Here is a 15,874-nt window from a genome sequence, read left to right on the forward strand (position 1 = left end):
GGCTGCACCTAGGGATTGGGCCTGCCCTCTGGCACCCGGGAGCAGGAGTAAGCCAGCAGGTCGTTATCTCCCGAGGGGTCCCAGACTGCGAGAGGGCACAGGCCGGGCTGAGGGACCCCCTCTCTCTCCTGAGTGCACAAATTTTTGTGCACCGGGCCTCTAGTATAAACTAAATATTAAAAATATAAGTCTTTTTTTACTATGGTTGCAAATATCAAAAAATGTGTATATATGCCACGGCACCAGAGTTAAGTTAGGGTTTTTCAAAATGCTGACACGCCAAGCTCAAAAGGTTCGCCATCACTGCCTTGGAGTCTAATTCACAAAGGCTCTACACCCAGCATGTCAAACTTGCAAGCTGCAGGCCTCATTTATTTCGCCCATGTTAGTCTTTGAGTTTGACATGCTTGCCTTACACGTGGACTTCGCAACTCTCTTTGCAAACTATCCTATAATTAATCCAACCTGTTTGCCTCAAGCTGCTGTTACAGGGTTCAATTCTAATTCTAAGTGACGAGCAGTTCCGTGAAAGAAGTTCACTTTGCCAAACGTTTACACCAAGTCACGAAAGTTTCAGTAGTAAAGTCAACATTTGTTTGTATTTTCATAGCAACCAATTTTAGTAACTATGGTTACACGAGACATGAAAAAAGACTTCCTTCTACAAAATGTCATTCTCTGTGAAAAAACCCTGTTTACTAAAAGGACATCCTCTGAAGATGTGTGTTTACCCACTGAAGACACATAAGATTCATTTACTTCCAAAAGCAAATAAAATTGGCATCGATGAGAAAAAACACACAAAAAACAAGAAAACCTGAAAAGTTAAAATGAGAACTTTCTCTCAGCCACAAATCCATCTGAGTGCAGGTCAAACCCCAGGAGGCAAACGCTTCATCGTGGGGCGCCTGGCTTCCCAGCTTACAACCGTGCAGCCAGCACGCCACAACACGCGTGAGCATCACCAGGCGCCGCCGCCGCCGCGAGCGCCCTGACTCCAGCGGGAAGCTCCGCCCACGCGCTCTGTGGGGCTGGCCCAGCAAGCCCGTGCGGCGCTAGCGCCCGTGTGAGGAGCGCTTACAGTCGCCGCACGCCAAGTTCAGGAGAACTCGGAACAGGCAGCGGCTCTTCTTGCTGGAGTCGGACGGAAGGCTCTGAGTTTGCCGGCTGGGGCTCCGCTGGTTGGAGCCCTGTCCTGTGCACAGAAGGGCCACGGAGGCTCCATTCCCGGTCGGGGCAGGGATGGGAGGCAACCAGTCCATGTTTCTCTCTCTCCCTCGTCCTTCCTGTCTCTCTGAATCGATGAGAACATGCCCCGGGGTGAGGATTAAAGGAAACGGGGAAAAGGTGCTGCAGGAAGCATCACGGAGGTGGCTTAGGTGAGTTTAGCCACTTGAGGCGGAGAGCAGCTGAGGAGAGGGAAGGCCATGAGCAGCACCGGGTCCTCGGCGTTGCAGACAGTGAAAGCTGTAGGGAGGGGTGGGTGTCATCTGAAAGTTACGTGAGGTTGGGTCACACTAGGAGGCTAGGAAGAACGGGAGGGGGACTAGGTCCGGGTCAGGGGCACGTGGGAGGAGGAGGCAGCATGGACTCACGTCAGGGGAGGAGTGAGGCTGCTGAGGTCTCAGACATGCGAGCGCGAAGAGCCCGGGCCTGAACCACACACAGTGCCTGGGTCTGAGCTCCGATCCACCGCTCCTGCTCTGTGACCTCAGACAGGTGACGTGAATTCAGTGTAACACAGACGTGGGATCCGACCGGTGTGACTCAGTGGCTGACCTTCAGCCCATGAACCAAGAGGCCCCACTTGAATCCCGTCAGGGCACATGCCCGGGTTGTGGGTCTGATCCCCAGCAGAGGGCGTGCAGGAGGCAGCCGGCAGGTATTGCTCTCTCACTGACTCTCTCTCTCACCTTCGTGAGGAGTCCTTTAAAAAGAGGAAGGCCCTGGGTCTGGGCCCGGCTGCTTCCTCGGGTGAGGGCGGGGCGGGCCAAGACCGGAGCGCAGCGTCCCAGCAGCCCAGGGTGAGGTGCTAGCTCCTCAGCTCCCTGAACTGACACCAGCTCTGAGCCCAGCCTGCAGGCTGTTAAGATTATTCGAACGAAAAGCCTCAGCCCCTTGCACAACCCACACGGTGTGCTCAGAGTCACTTTAGAAAAACTAACATAAAAGCACGTGTGTACGACAGTGAACGCACGGAGCGTCCACGTGGCTGAAACTATCGTGAAAGAAACGAGGTGAGAACAGCATTTACCTTGGTTTTGGCGTTGACATTGGCTCCGTGCTTCAGAAGGAAGTTGACCATTTTCACATTTCCATAGTGACAGGCCACAATTAAAGGAGTGTAACCAAGCTGTAATAACAATAAACAAGCAATGGCCACTCACTAAACACACCTTGGGGCGGGGGGGGGGGGGGGGGAAGGACAGAGTTTCAGTCCCAGCAAGACATTCTACCTGACTGTACAGCTATTTCTTAGTGGGTGTGACACACTCTACCCAACTGCACAGCTATTTCTTAGTGGGTGTGACACACGCCACCCAACTATACAGCTTTACTCAGCGGGTGGGACACACTCTACCCGACTGCACAGCTATTACGTAGTCGGTGTGAGACTGACTGTACAGATATTACTTAGGTGTGCATCCTGTGGACACAAACACGGGGGAGCAGACTGGGAACAAAGGACTTCACACCAGCAAAGGAGACCAAGCATGCATGTGACTTAACCTGAAAAAGAGCTGAGAGGGGCACAGATGGTGGGGTCTGAAAACAGGTGGGAGAGATGAGGCCAGAGAGGGCCAGGCGGGGATGCAGGAAAATGCAGCAGAGGTGGAAGGCGGGGTTCATGGCAAAGTGAGGGTAAAGCCACGTCAGCGAAGGGCATGGAGGGAGTGGGTGCAGGAGAAAGCAGGTCACCGCCTGGCTGAGCAGCAGGGAGCAGGCCGTGTGGGCGGAGCACTGGGATTTCTGCTGCTCTCTCCATCCGGACTTGGTTCTGGGAGCAGGAGGCCCAGCAGTGTGTGAGCAGGACGGACTTGTGAGGAGGGGGACAGGGACGCGGGTGCCCTGATGAGGTGGCTGGGAGTCACCCAGGGCGGGACCCGCCACAGTGACAGGAGCCTGTACCTTCGTGTGGGCATCCTGGTCCGCCCCGTGCCTGACGAGAATGTCAGCGACGTTCACTTTGTCCTCCTGGGCTGCGAGGTGCAAGGCTGTGAGTCCGCTCTGCAGAGAGAATGGGAGCGGCGGGTACAGGGGAGAAGATGCACTGATCGTCTGTAATATCCCATCTTGAAAACAGTCCTGCAATTACAGCTTCTCCCTGGAAACCACATCTTTTGAAATTGAAGACAAACCCCCTAAGTTATGGCCACTTTCCACTCAAGGCAGGTCCTCTGCTCCCCAACACTGTCAGCCAATCGTTTTCTCTGTTGGGCACTTACATCATGACCTGCGACATTAAAACAAGTCAGCGAAGGTGCTCCCAGGAACACGCCCTTCAGCCATCTGTGCCTCTGGCTGAGTCCATTTATTCACTTAAGTAACTGGCCCACCAGCCACCACTTCTACCTGATAAGCACGGCAACAGTCTGCCTTTCCCTCAATAAATCATCACATCGGCGCACAAATGTCATTACAGGAATGAGCTCAGCATGGCTTTCTCCAGCCCAAAGGCAGGGCACTGCTGTCTAGGGTCCTCCAGGGGCTAAATTAGAGGTGGCCCCATCGTTTGTACACAGCACCATCAATTGGCCAGCTTTACGTAGAATGCCTGGCGTGTGAGCACCAGCGATGGCTTTAACCGGATGCCAGCGGAGCACTGCTCACAGTCAGTCAGGCACAGGGCCCAGGGCCGGAGGGGAGAGGCTCAGTCCGTCTCTGCCACAGTCTGGCAGCCTCCACACGGGGGAAGGAGCTCCCATCGAGATAGGCATTTAAAGAGCACTTTTTTTCCAGAGAAGAAGGAAGAAAAAGAGAGCTAGGATCATCAGCCATGAGAGCGAATCACTGACCAGCTGCCTCCTGCCCGGCCCTCACTGGGGATCAAGCCCACAATCCAGGCAGGTGCCCTGATTTGAACTGTGAGCTCCTGGTTCCTAGGTCGGTGCTCAACCACTGAGCCACGCTGGCCGGGCAAAGGGCATCTTTAAAAGCTGAATCACTAGTCTGTCACAGGTGTTTTTGAGTACCATTCACATGCCAGGAATTGAGCCTATCAGTGGGCAGTTCCTGCCCCACAGCGTCCTGTGCAGTGCAGTCTCCGTTCCGCCTCTCCCCCGCTCAGACAGAAGCAGCGGAGCGGGGTCACCCTGGAGCCGGCAGCTCTCGCCCATGCACACCCAGTTAAAACCGGCAGGCCTGTCTCCACAGCCAGGCGAGGCCAGGGCGGCTAAGCCATGTCTCCAAAACCCGTGATCTCCAGCCACGGGCTCCTCAGGGGCAAACGTGTACGTGTAAAAGTCACGTCTGCATACTGGATCATGTATTGTCCCTGACCCTCATTCTATTTTTCTTGTTGCTGTTAATCGTCACCCAAGGATATTTTCCTATTGGTTTTTAGAGAGAGTGGAAGGGAGGGGGAGAAACACAGAGAGAGAAACATCACTGGTTGCCTCCCACACATGCTGCGACCAGGGCAGGGATCGAGCCCGAAACCGAGGTTCATGCCCTTGACTGGAACCGAACCTGGGACCCTTCAGTTCACAGGCCAACACTACCCACCGAGCCAAACCGGCTAGAGCCCAACTCTTATTCTTGTGCAGTTACTGTGTGTGTCCACAGGCCATTCTCCGGGAAAGGCTGAGATGACTGGGCTGCTTTATCACAGACAGCGATTCCCTGACCACCACCCACGCCAGGCGAAGTGGGCTCAGGACCTGCGTTCCACTGTGTCCCTGCCCCATGCACAGGGCTCCTGAGGCTCAGGGCTGGACAGTGACATGGGCAGTGGGCATGGACCAGCAGGCAGATGGCCCCAGATGGCACCACCACCTTCCTCCAGGCTTTGGAGTTAGGACTGCAGGCAGAACGAGCAGGCAGGACAGAGCGTGGACGGCCCGAACCCTGGGCCTCTGGGAGTGACCGCACGCTCAGAGGGGCACAGAAGGCAGCTCCCAGAGGGACGGACTGTAACGGGCTCACAGGAAAAGGCAGGGCGCGAGGACGTACCGCAATCTGTGTGCCTGTCCTGGCTCCGTGGTCTCCCGGCCCCGCGGCCAGTCCTCAGCTGCCCTGGAATCCGTCACAGGCCCGCCTCCCTTACAACCCCTCGCTCTGTCCATGTCCGCACAGACGACTTCTCCGTTCACTCATCCAAAAGGCTAGTGGCCGAACCCAGAGACAAAGCGAATACCTTGGTCGACGTGTGGACGTCGGCGCCCTTGTCCAGGAGCGAGGTGACCATGTCCGCGTGCCCCTCCTGGGAGGCCAGGTGCAGCGGGGTCACGCCCTGCTTGGTCACCACATTGGTCTCAGCCCCGTAGCTGAGGAGCGTGGATGCAATCTGCGTCTGGTTCTTCTTGGCGGCGATGTGCAGGGGAGTGTAGCCATTCTGCAAAGAGTGAGAGGAACGGGGTGAGCTCAGCTGCTGCCCTGGGGGACGCACATCTCTGGAGGCGGCCGACAGAAGAGCTAGAAGCCACCGTATGATGGTCAATGCAAGTCCCCACCCAACACCAGAGTCGCTGAAGCGGTGTTGCAGGGCACCGCAGGGTAAAGGGAGGGACATGGGAGCCCCAAACCTCCAAACCCGCCCTCGGACACGGTCCCTCCTGAAGAGCAGCCTGAGGGGGGCCGGTGCCCTGTGCACGCCCCCCCCAACACCAGAGGTTCCAGGCCTCCCTGCTCTCCTCCCCCCAGGCCAGCCCTCCCCCCTCAGCCTCCCTGGCAGGACCTGGTTTCCAAGCCTCTGCACTGGGGGGGTCGTCCTGGACCAGCCAGTCAGGCTGCCCTTGGACCCGCCTGCGGGACCCAGCAGCACGCACACACGCACACAGGCACGCATGCACGCACAGGCACGCACATACATGCATACACGTGCACACACGTGCACACACGCAGACACATGTGCACACACGCACACACAGACATACACGCACACACATGCACACATACACACGCACGCAGCACTACCAGCACAACCGCGTGGAGCTCCTGCAGGGTCCTGTTCCCACCTCCTGCCCACATGCTGGGCGTTTGCACGCCTTCCTCACTCAGAGGCCACCCCAGGTTCCGGCCCCGGGCCGGGGTCCCGGCAGCAGGCAGCCCCGCGCCTCACCTTGGCCGTGGCGTGCGGGGACGCGCCTCGCTCCAGCAGCAGCACGGCCACGTCCTGGTGGTCATAGTGGGCGGCCACGTGCAGCGGGGTCAGGCCGTTCTGCAAGGGCGGGGGGGGGGGGTCCCGGTGAGCGAGTGACCGGGGCGGGGCGCGGGTCCGTCCGAGCGCATCGGTTCCCACCAGCAGCGGGAGCCCAGGGGTCAGGGCCCAGCTGCCCGCGGGCTTCCCTCCGGGGCCCGCCCACCGGAACCCAACCCACCGGGAGGGCCGCGCTCGCAGGTCTCCACCCGCTGGGACCAGGGCGCGGCGCGGCCGTGGGGGTGAGGACAGGGGCGTACCTTCCCCGCCGAGTCGGCCGCCACGCGCCGGTGCAGCAGCAGCTTGGCCACGTCCAGGCTGCCGTACTTGGCGGCCACGTGCAGCGGGGTGAAGCCTTTCTGAAAGGGAACGGGGAGCGGCGCTCACCTTCCGACCGCCCGCCCGGGAACACGCGGGGCCGACGGGGTGACGCTGGCCTCCCGGGCGGACAGCAGGACGGGGAGTGTGAGCGCGGCGGCGGAAAGGGACTCCGTGGGGAGCCCGCCCCCCGTGAAACTCCTCTGGGAAAGGCCCCGCTCCCCACGGGCACGGGCTGTTTGCACGCGCTGCTGCCCCAGGCCCTGCTCCCTCCGTCTCTATGCGGACGCCAGGCCTGCGTGTCAGCGCCTCTGTAGTTCCCACGCGTCCCCGACTCAGAGCGCAGGGCGGAGGGTCCCACCGCCACCTCCGCTCCATCGTCTCGGCCGCAAAGGATCGCCCACGCTGTCCCGGCACTCCGTGGCGAGGGCGGCCCGGACAGCGAGGGGGCGGCCTGTGCTCCTCCCCCACGTAGCACGTCCCCACGCAGCACGCCCCCACGCAGCACGTCCCCACGTAGCACGCCCCCACGCAGCACGCCCCCACGTAGCACGCCCCCCCCACGCAGCACGCCCCCACGTAGCACGCCCCCCCCACGCACAGCAGGTTCCCCCGATGCAGCACGTCCCCCACGCAGCACGTCCCCTCACGTAGCACGTTCCCCCTCACGCTGCACGTCCCCCACGCAGCACGTCCCCTCACCTAGCACGTCCCCCACGCTGCACGTCCCTCACATAGCACGTCCCCCACGCAGCACGTCCCTCACATAGCACGTTCCCCCTCACGCTGCACGTCCCCCACGCAGCACGTCCCCTCACCTAGCACGTTCCCCCACGTAGCACGTCCCCTCACGTGGCACGTTCTCCCCCACGCAGCACGTCCCTCACATAGCACGTCCCCCACGCAGCACGTCCCTCACATAGCACGTCCCCCACGCAGCACGTCCCCCACGCAGCACGTCCCCTCACCTAGCACGTTCCCCCACGTAGCACGTCCCTCACATAGCACGTCCCCCACGCAGCACGTCCCCTCACCTAGCACGTTCCCCCACGCAGCACGTCCCTCACATAGCACGTCCCCCACGCAGCACGTCCCTCACATAGCACGTCCCCTCGCGCAGCACGTCCCCCACGCAGCACGTCCCCTCACCTAGCACGTTCCCCCACGTAGCACGTCCCCTCACGTGGCACGTTCTCCCCCACGTGGCACGTTCTCCCCCACGCAGCACGTCCCCCACGCAGCACGTCCCCTCGGGCAGCACGTCCCCTTCACAGGTCACCACACGCGCTGTTTCCGAGGAGGAGGCCGTCCTCCTTGCGCTTCTTTGAGAACCGGGGGCGCTGGCAGGGCGTTGGAGGAGCGTGAACCCCGCCTTTCCGCGGGCCCACATGGGAGGCGTCCTCGTTCCTGCCGGAGCGCGCGGTCCACGGAGCGCCATCTCCCCGGCACCCTCAGGGCCGGCGGCGCCGGGGAAGCTCCGGGGTCCGGCCCGGCTGGGAGGCCCCGGGATGCGGGAACTGACTGGACGAAGCTGCAGGAGCCTCCGCTGCGGACTGGGCGGGCGCTGGAGGGCGCCTCGGCCCCGCGGACCCCGGCAGGGCGCACCCCCACCCCTCCCCCGACCCCCTTGGCCGGGCTGCGCTCCCTGCTTCCGGGCTGGATCCCACCGCCGCCTCCTGATGAGACCATCGCCCGGCGGTAGGTTGTCATTTCTAGTCGTATATGTTGCTCAGTTTCGGATTTTTTTTAAAAAATTTTTTTGAAAGCCCTTTGAACTCTCCGGGTTTGAAGAATCAGCTGTTTCTTCCGCGCAGGCGCGAGGGTCCGAGGGGCAGCGCCCACGCCCATCCTCCCATCCGTGCGGGACATGTGCACGCGTCGCTCAGAAGCCGCGTCCCTCCCGCACTCGGGGCGGTGTTCAGCCTGCAGACACCCCCCTGCTGTGGGCGTCCCCGTCTGCTCCCCACCCCTCGGCGATAGTCCCCTCTGGACTCCGAGGAGCTGGGCGGGCTCAGTCCCCTCCAAGCTGGGCATTTCCAACCGGATGCATCGGGAGAGGACATCCCTTGGCCCAGCCCAGGGTGAAGGCCGGTGCGTGCAGGCCGGTCACCCACGTCCTGGGTTGGGGGGCAGCGACGTGACGTCAGAACGCGGCTCTGCAGGCGGGCCTGAGACCCGAGCTCCGCGCCGGCGGCGGGAGTGGGCGGAAGCCGAGAGCAGCGCGCAGGGCACATGCAGCGACCTGAGCTCAGGAGGCGCCAACCCCCTCGCCAGTGCGGGACGCCCGGCCGATGCTGCCGTCTCCTCCTCGGGAGCCACCTGGCTCCGTGCGCCTGGGGGTCTCACTCTTTTCCTCTTGGGACACGGCCTGGGTTTGCTCTCGGAAGGAGGGAAGGTGCCCGGCTCGATGGGCACCTTCTCGGTTCGCGCCCCAGGGGCCGCCTGGAAGCAGCACAGGCCTCCGCTGGAAAGCAGGGCCTCCTCCTACTGCCGAGAGGACACGACCCTCCCAGCGCCCTCCGACCGCCAGGAAACGGCTCTCCACCGACGCAAAGAGCGGGACCGCGCAGGCCCGAGAGACCGACCCGCTGGGCAGCGTCCGTGGCAGAGAAGGGGGAGCTGGTGGGTTCCTGCCGCCGCAGCCACCCTTACCTTGGTAGCTAAGGAGTGGGCAGCCCCGGCCTCCAGGAGGACCGAGGCCACGTCCACCTGGCCTTCGCGGGCGGAGATGTGCAGGGGCGTGTACCCGTTGGTGGTGGCCGCGTCCGGGTGCGCCATGTGCTGGAGCAGCAGCTGCACGATCTCCGTCTTGCCCAGGCGCGAGGCGATGTGCAGAGGCGTCTGCTCCTCCTGCAACGAAAGGCAGGTCAAAGGTCAGTGCCCGGGCAGCCCCGTGCCACCTGTTCCTCCTGCAACCCAAGGCAGGTCAAAGGTCAGTGCCCGGGCAGCCCAGTGCCACCTGTTCCTCCTGCAACCCAAGGCAGGTCAAAGGTCAGTGCCCGGGCAGCCCAGTGCCACCTGTTCCTCCTGCAACCCAAGGCAGGTCAAAGGTCAGTGCCCGGGCAGCCCCGTGCCACCTGTTCCTCCTGCAACCCAAGGCAGGTCAGAGGTCAGTGCCTGGGCAGCCCTAATGCCGCCGCTATCATTTGCATCATGGTTTCCTTTTTCTGGGAGCCCCTAGGCAGAAGGAAATATTACTACCCTGGCCGCAGTTATTTTATATTTTCCTACGAGGTGACCTGTGTGGTCACAGGTTCTTCCTTAGCTTTTACTGTTGGAGGGAAGGGGATCTAGAAGAGGGTGCAGGGGATAAATGGTGAGGGAAGGAGACCTGACCTGGTGTGGTGACACACAGTACAATATACAGATGACGCCCCATAGAATTGTACACCGGAAACGTGTAATTTTATTAATGCCATCCCCATAAATTCAACAAGATAAATAAGTTAATCGGTTAGTTAATTAAAGTATGTACTTCCCTCATCTTGGCCGTGGTTCTCTAAGCACACCCACAGGCCAGGCTTCAGCCTCATTCACATTTAAATAGAAACCAACCCTTGGTTCTGAATAAGAAAGAAATCGCACCCAGAAGCCCTAAGACCTAGATTCCCATCCGGAGGTTTCACTAGGAGAAGGTGCTGATTGCCTGGGAACCAGGTCAAGAGAAAGCCGAGGGATGCTGGGAAACCGGCTCTCCCTCCGCCCGGCAAGCCAAGGCCACACGCGGTCCTGGCTTCAAGGAGAGGCTGAGGATAGAGGGGACATTGTAAGCGGATCTGTGGAAATGTCCCAGGACGCGGTGCAGGTCCGGGACTGGCATCCCGATGCAAACGGGAGCTCGGGCAGGAAGGAAACAGGCTGACGCAAGCCAAGTGCGCCCCCAGGAAGCCGAGGACGGGGCTGGTGTGAGGACGCAGGACACGCTGCGGAGGCTCCAGAAACCCCTGGCTCTCGGGTGTGGTCAGGAAAATAGGTTTAGTGTTAAGGGAACCAGACCAAACTGTTCTCTTGTGAAAAGAAAGGGCGGGTAGCCTCGGTGATGGGATGAGGTCTGTGCACACTGGCCAAGGGCACGCCAGTCAAAGAGGAGGGAGAAGCTGGGCCCCGAGCTGAGGACACACGGAGAGACGGAATCGGAGCTCACAGGATGCCGCCCCTCCCAGGGGTGCGAGGATCTACAGGAAGACGGCAGACAGGACTGTGTGGACCTCGGTGGTGAGAGGTGGGCATAACGGGCATTTCATGGACCTGTGCCCTCCATGAGCTGCTTCCTGTGAGATGCACCTGGCCCTGTCCTCAAAGCAGGCCCGAGAGGAAGCACAGCACCCACCATCAGGCCGTTTTCCAGAGGAGAAGCTTAAGAGGAATTAAATGAGTCTCCAAGATTACCCACGGTCCCTCAGCTACTCACCAGGACAGACAGACAGAAATGCTACAGTATTTCCAAGAAAAGACCCCGAGGCCAGTGGTTTTGAGGAAGGATTTCAGGTGGCACCAAAAAGGCAAGAATAACAGGTTAAATAGGCAACATAAAAAATTGGCAGAGATACAGAAAAAGAGCAAACGTCTATTAAAAATAAAACACATTAAAATTTGAAAATAGATATAATGAGTTTTTATTTTGAGAGATAATGGGAAACCCTGTTATGTTTACATAAGGACCACAAAATAGTGATTAGGCATGTTATCACAATTTCTGGTAAAAATAGTGAAGTTCATGCTCCTCAAGTTGCACTGACTGACCATAAAGTTTCTGTAAAAATAGCCGCGTGCAGGTGGCCATCCCATGAAGGAGGACAGGCAGCCACGGAGGGTGTTAGGGCAGGAGTGACTCCGTGTGACACCGTGGGAGGGACATGTCCAAACCCACAGACTGCCCAGCACCCTGATGCAAACAGTGACTCTGGCTGACGACGCCGTGTCCACGGGGGCCATGAGCTGTGACAAGTGCACCGTGTGGTGGGGTTGCTGATATGTGTGTGTGTGTGGGGGGGGTCATTTAGGAAATCTCTGTACCTTCCACTCAATTTTGGTATAAAACTAAAGTTGCTCTAAAAATAGTCTTTAAGGAAAAACAAAACCGAAAAATGTCAAGGCAGGGAAGAATACAGTTTGAATAACAAAATCTCTAAACATTTAAGAGCAAAGTACCAGTGATGGTACCAAAGATCATCAATTGCACTAACTTGTGCGATGGAGAGAAAGGCGATACAATCCAAAGACAAAGCACTGTCCAGGCTGCCCACCTACCCCGGTTCTGGGGGAAAACGCAGTAAAAACGCGGAGTCAGAGGATGTAAGAAAGACTGGGAGAAGCATTAGGGTTTCCAAGTCTAACCCTCGGAACTAACAGCAAAGACTGAACATGGAACGAGATCTGAGAGACCTCGGCGGGTGCTTCGTTCCAACAGGACAGTTTCTAAAGCGAGTCAGGCGGCCCATTCGAGCTGAGGTGTGTCAGACGGTGAAGAAGGAAAGTGGCCCAGCCAGTGTGGCCCAGTGGTTGAGCATCGACCTATGAACCAGGAGGTCACAGTTCGATTCCCAGTCAGGGCACAAGCCCAGGTTGTGGGCTCAATCCCCAGTGTCGGGCATGAAGGAGGCAGCTGATCCATGATTCTCTCTGATGATTGATGTTTCTATTGTGAAGGAAAACCCCTATTCTGTAAAACTACTGTTTGGAATTCCCTGCTATTCTTTGGACGGCCTCTTATTCTGGAAAAAATAACTTTGCTTTCTAGCCTGCTTGAATAATGGGGGAGATAAACTTAGCTGTCTGACCTTGTAGGCCAGAGACTAGATACACCCAATGCCATGCCAGGTGCATTTTTTAATTGGATAGAACTGTATAGTTTTCAAGGCCGCTGCCAGCAAGCGCACAAAGGGCTGGCTCTTCTATAAAAAGGGAAGTTCTGCTTGTAGCTTGGCTTAGAATTTGGATTAGTTTCCCTAAGCCTGCTGCGGTGAATAAAGTGTAACTCCAAACTCTCAGAGTGCTGTTTGGTTCTTGTCCGGTTTTTCTGTAACACTATCTCTCTCCCTCTCCCTCCCACTCTGGAACCACTATAGATAGATAGATAGATAGATAGATAGATAGATAGATAGATAAACAGATACAGATATAGATATAGATATAGATATGTATTTTTCTTTAAGAAGAGAAAGTGACTAAATACTCGCCAGGAACCCCAGAGATACTGGTGTGACAGTCGGCAGGACAGCACGGAAGAGAGAGGGACAAACACTGCCAATGAGGCCAGTGTGAGGAAGAAGGTGGGACAGCAGCAGTCGGAAGGAACTTTAAGGAAGAGACATCAGCCTGGCGGGGGATGGGGGGTTAGGAACAATGAGAAACGGGGAAATCCAACAGAACAGTGTCTGGGCCCAGGTTCTTCTGTTGCTGACAGTGGAGGGAAGACAGAGAAGGAAAGCCGGAGTAAGGAGGGGTGACCTCATCACAGGGGAGCACGGCCCCCCTTGACTGTAACCCGTTTCTAAGTAACGGGAAGGCCTGTCTGTGAACATTAACATTGGTGGGAAGAAATGGGTGAGATGTGTGCATACCTCCACAGCAGCAGATTGTAAATGCAAATGCGTGGAAACCAGCAGATGTGTGTGCAAGGGCTCTCACAAGGCAACATTATTTAAATGGCGGCGGGGGTTGCGTTTCTTAGATACTGAATTGCACATTTCTCCAAATGCTGACGCTTCTGAAATGGGGGCATCCCCACTGCCCGCACTCGCTGCTCGCTTCCTTCCGGCCTGATGCGCGCGCAGGTCCTGAGGGGTGCCCCCCTGGAGGGATGGGTCCAGGCCCAGCACCTACCCTTGGAGGGGCCCAGCCCCAGCACCTACCCGGGCTCTGGCGTCGACCAGGGCGCCGTTGCGCAGCAGGCATCGCACCACCTCCACCTGGCCCGCCCGGGCTGCCATGTGCAGTGCCGTCTCCCCACGCTGCCGAGACAAGACGTCAGGGTCAGTGAGCCCATGCTCAGGAGGCAGAGAATAAAACATGCCTTTCTGTGACATTCAGCAATAAACCCAAAGTTCAGGAAACCTACGAAAAGGCATAATCACTCCACTGTTACTCAGTCTGGGAAACCACGGCTTTGTGTCTTCTCTATCTTCATACGGATAAAACCAGATCCTTTGCCCTTTCAGTCCATAATGAGCCAACAAACTTACCCAAATGCCCAGGACTCCGGGGCTGAGTGTTGTAAGCAACCTGGCAGGATTTAAATTTGTGATGTGTCGTTTTTCTTCAACCTAAAACCTGTCATGATCACACTCCACTAGTGATACCAACGTGGTCACATTTTAGTGAGAGGAAGTCCAGATGCTGCAGGTCGAGGCAGCAACTCCAACCATCACTCCATCTGCACCACCCGTACGTCCTTCCTTCCCAGAGTTCAAAGTTAATATCCGAAATAAACTGCTAGTTTTCACCTGATTGGGTTAGGAGACCTGACAGTGACTGTTTGTACCAAATCTGACCTGCCCAGGAGGTTCCCTGCCTTTTAGTAATGAGCCATTTAATGACAAGTCACTGGAGAAACCTGCTGGGGTGGCAGAGCCGTCCACGGGTGGGCAGCGCTGGGCATAGGCCTCGCACATCCCGGGCCCATCGACCGCCACACTGATCAGGAAATGGCAGCTTAGAGGTTAGAGAATTTTCTCACTGGGAAGCCTGTTCATTACTGACTAAAAGCAAGGTTTTGCCTTTTTTTTAAAAAAGAGCCTATTTTAAAACCACCTGCAGCTCTGCACACGGCAAACTTTCAGCCATAAAGTTTGGCCATAAAAGAGCACGGCACTGAACTGGCAGTGAGCACTGAGTCGCCAGCCCTAGAAAGAAGGCTGATGTAGCCACGGGAAGTAAGTAAGCCGATCTCAAGGTTGGTCATGGTGAGGGGAGTCGGACAAATCCGAGGAGTGCTTTCTTCTCTTTCCTTGCGCAGGAAACCCTTCAACCTAGAGCAGTGGTCGGCAAACTCATTAGTCAACAGAGCCAAATATCAACAGTACAACGATTGAAATTTCTTTTGAGAGCCAAATTTTTTAAACTTAAACTATATAGGTAGGTACATTGCTACTAACTTAATTAGGGTGCTCCCAAGGCTTAGGAAGAACCACACTCAAGGGGCCAAAGAGCCACATGTGGCTCGTGAGCCGCAGTTTGCCGACCACGGACCTAGAGGATATAAGGCAGTGGTTCTCAACCTTCCTAATGCCGCGACCCTTTAATACAGTTCCTCATGTTGTGGTGACCCCCAATTTCATTGTTGCAAATTGAACATAATTAAAGCATAGTGACTAATCACAAAAACAATATGTAATTATATATGTGTTTTCCAATGGTCTTAGGCGACCCCTGTGAAAGGGTCATTGGACCCCCAAAGGGGTCGCGACCCACAGGTTGAGAACCGCTGATTTAAGGTGAACTTTGGGTTCTATTCCCAGTAATTGGACACTCCATTCCTTATAATGTTGTGGAAATCCATTTCAAATGAGTTGACTTTGAAAGCATTAAACTGGACGTCTACTCTAATGTTTTCTTTTATGAATGGCTCTCTGGCCCTCCAGTGCCCTCATGTTCTGGTGATATACTGGACTTTGGAGAGCAAGCGTGCCGGGAGCATCCTGTTTTATAGACGATGTGCGATTGGGACAGCAACACTGTCTTCGGGCTTAGGATGTGCGGCGAGACCTTTCCTCTCCGACAACCACCATTTCTCACTTGTCTTCTTTGTCAGGTCAAGCCTGTCTCTAAACAGAGGAAGCTGAGGTCTCCTAACTGTTAAACACACACACCCCTCCCATCTCCATCCTATTTCTAGGTCAGATAAAAGCATAGCCATCTTGCTAATGGTGGTAGACACAGAGACAAGATTGGATTTCTGTAACAGGAGTTAAGCCAGAGAGGCTCCAGAGCATCTACTCAACAATGAGCATATGTTCACTTCATAAGCCAAGATTTGTCAGTTTACTAACAAGATGGAAAATGCTAGTCTTACTATTTCCAATACCCTCATCTTACCTAATAATAGACAAACATGGTAATTGACCATACCTCCGCTACACTTCCCATTGGCTAATCAGCAGGATATGCAAATTAACTGCCAACAAAGATGGTGGCCAGCAGCCACGCAGCTGAAGCGAGCAGGAGGCTTGCTTGCTCCAGTGATGGAGGAAGCCAAGC

The 15,874-nt window shown here is 56.8% G+C and overlaps 1 protein-coding gene across 31 annotated transcripts in view; it reads right to left on the bottom strand.

Annotated features, from left to right (window-relative positions):
* ANK2 (ankyrin 2) overlaps positions 1-15,874 on the bottom strand; it is a 337,929-nt gene that overhangs the window by 75,781 nt on the left and 246,274 nt on the right. For all 31 annotated transcript variants that reach the window (XM_036303240.1, XM_036303241.1, XM_036303242.1 and 28 more), the window contains 7 exons: positions 13,531-13,629; positions 9,329-9,526; positions 6,619-6,717; positions 6,281-6,379; positions 5,357-5,554; positions 3,130-3,228; positions 2,255-2,353 (listed from right to left, as the gene is read on the bottom strand). In XM_036303240.1, the coding sequence (XP_036159133.1) occupies positions 2,255-2,353; positions 3,130-3,228; positions 5,357-5,554; positions 6,281-6,379; positions 6,619-6,717; positions 9,329-9,526; positions 13,531-13,629 (891 nt within the window). The remainder of the gene's footprint in view (positions 1-2,254; positions 2,354-3,129; positions 3,229-5,356; positions 5,555-6,280; positions 6,380-6,618; positions 6,718-9,328; positions 9,527-13,530; positions 13,630-15,874) is intronic.

The sequence above is a fragment of the Myotis myotis genome, unplaced genomic scaffold (assembly GCF_014108235.1).
Source record: "Myotis myotis isolate mMyoMyo1 unplaced genomic scaffold, mMyoMyo1.p scaffold_m19_p_36, whole genome shotgun sequence".
Classification (NCBI taxonomy): domain Eukaryota; kingdom Metazoa; phylum Chordata; class Mammalia; order Chiroptera; family Vespertilionidae; genus Myotis; species Myotis myotis.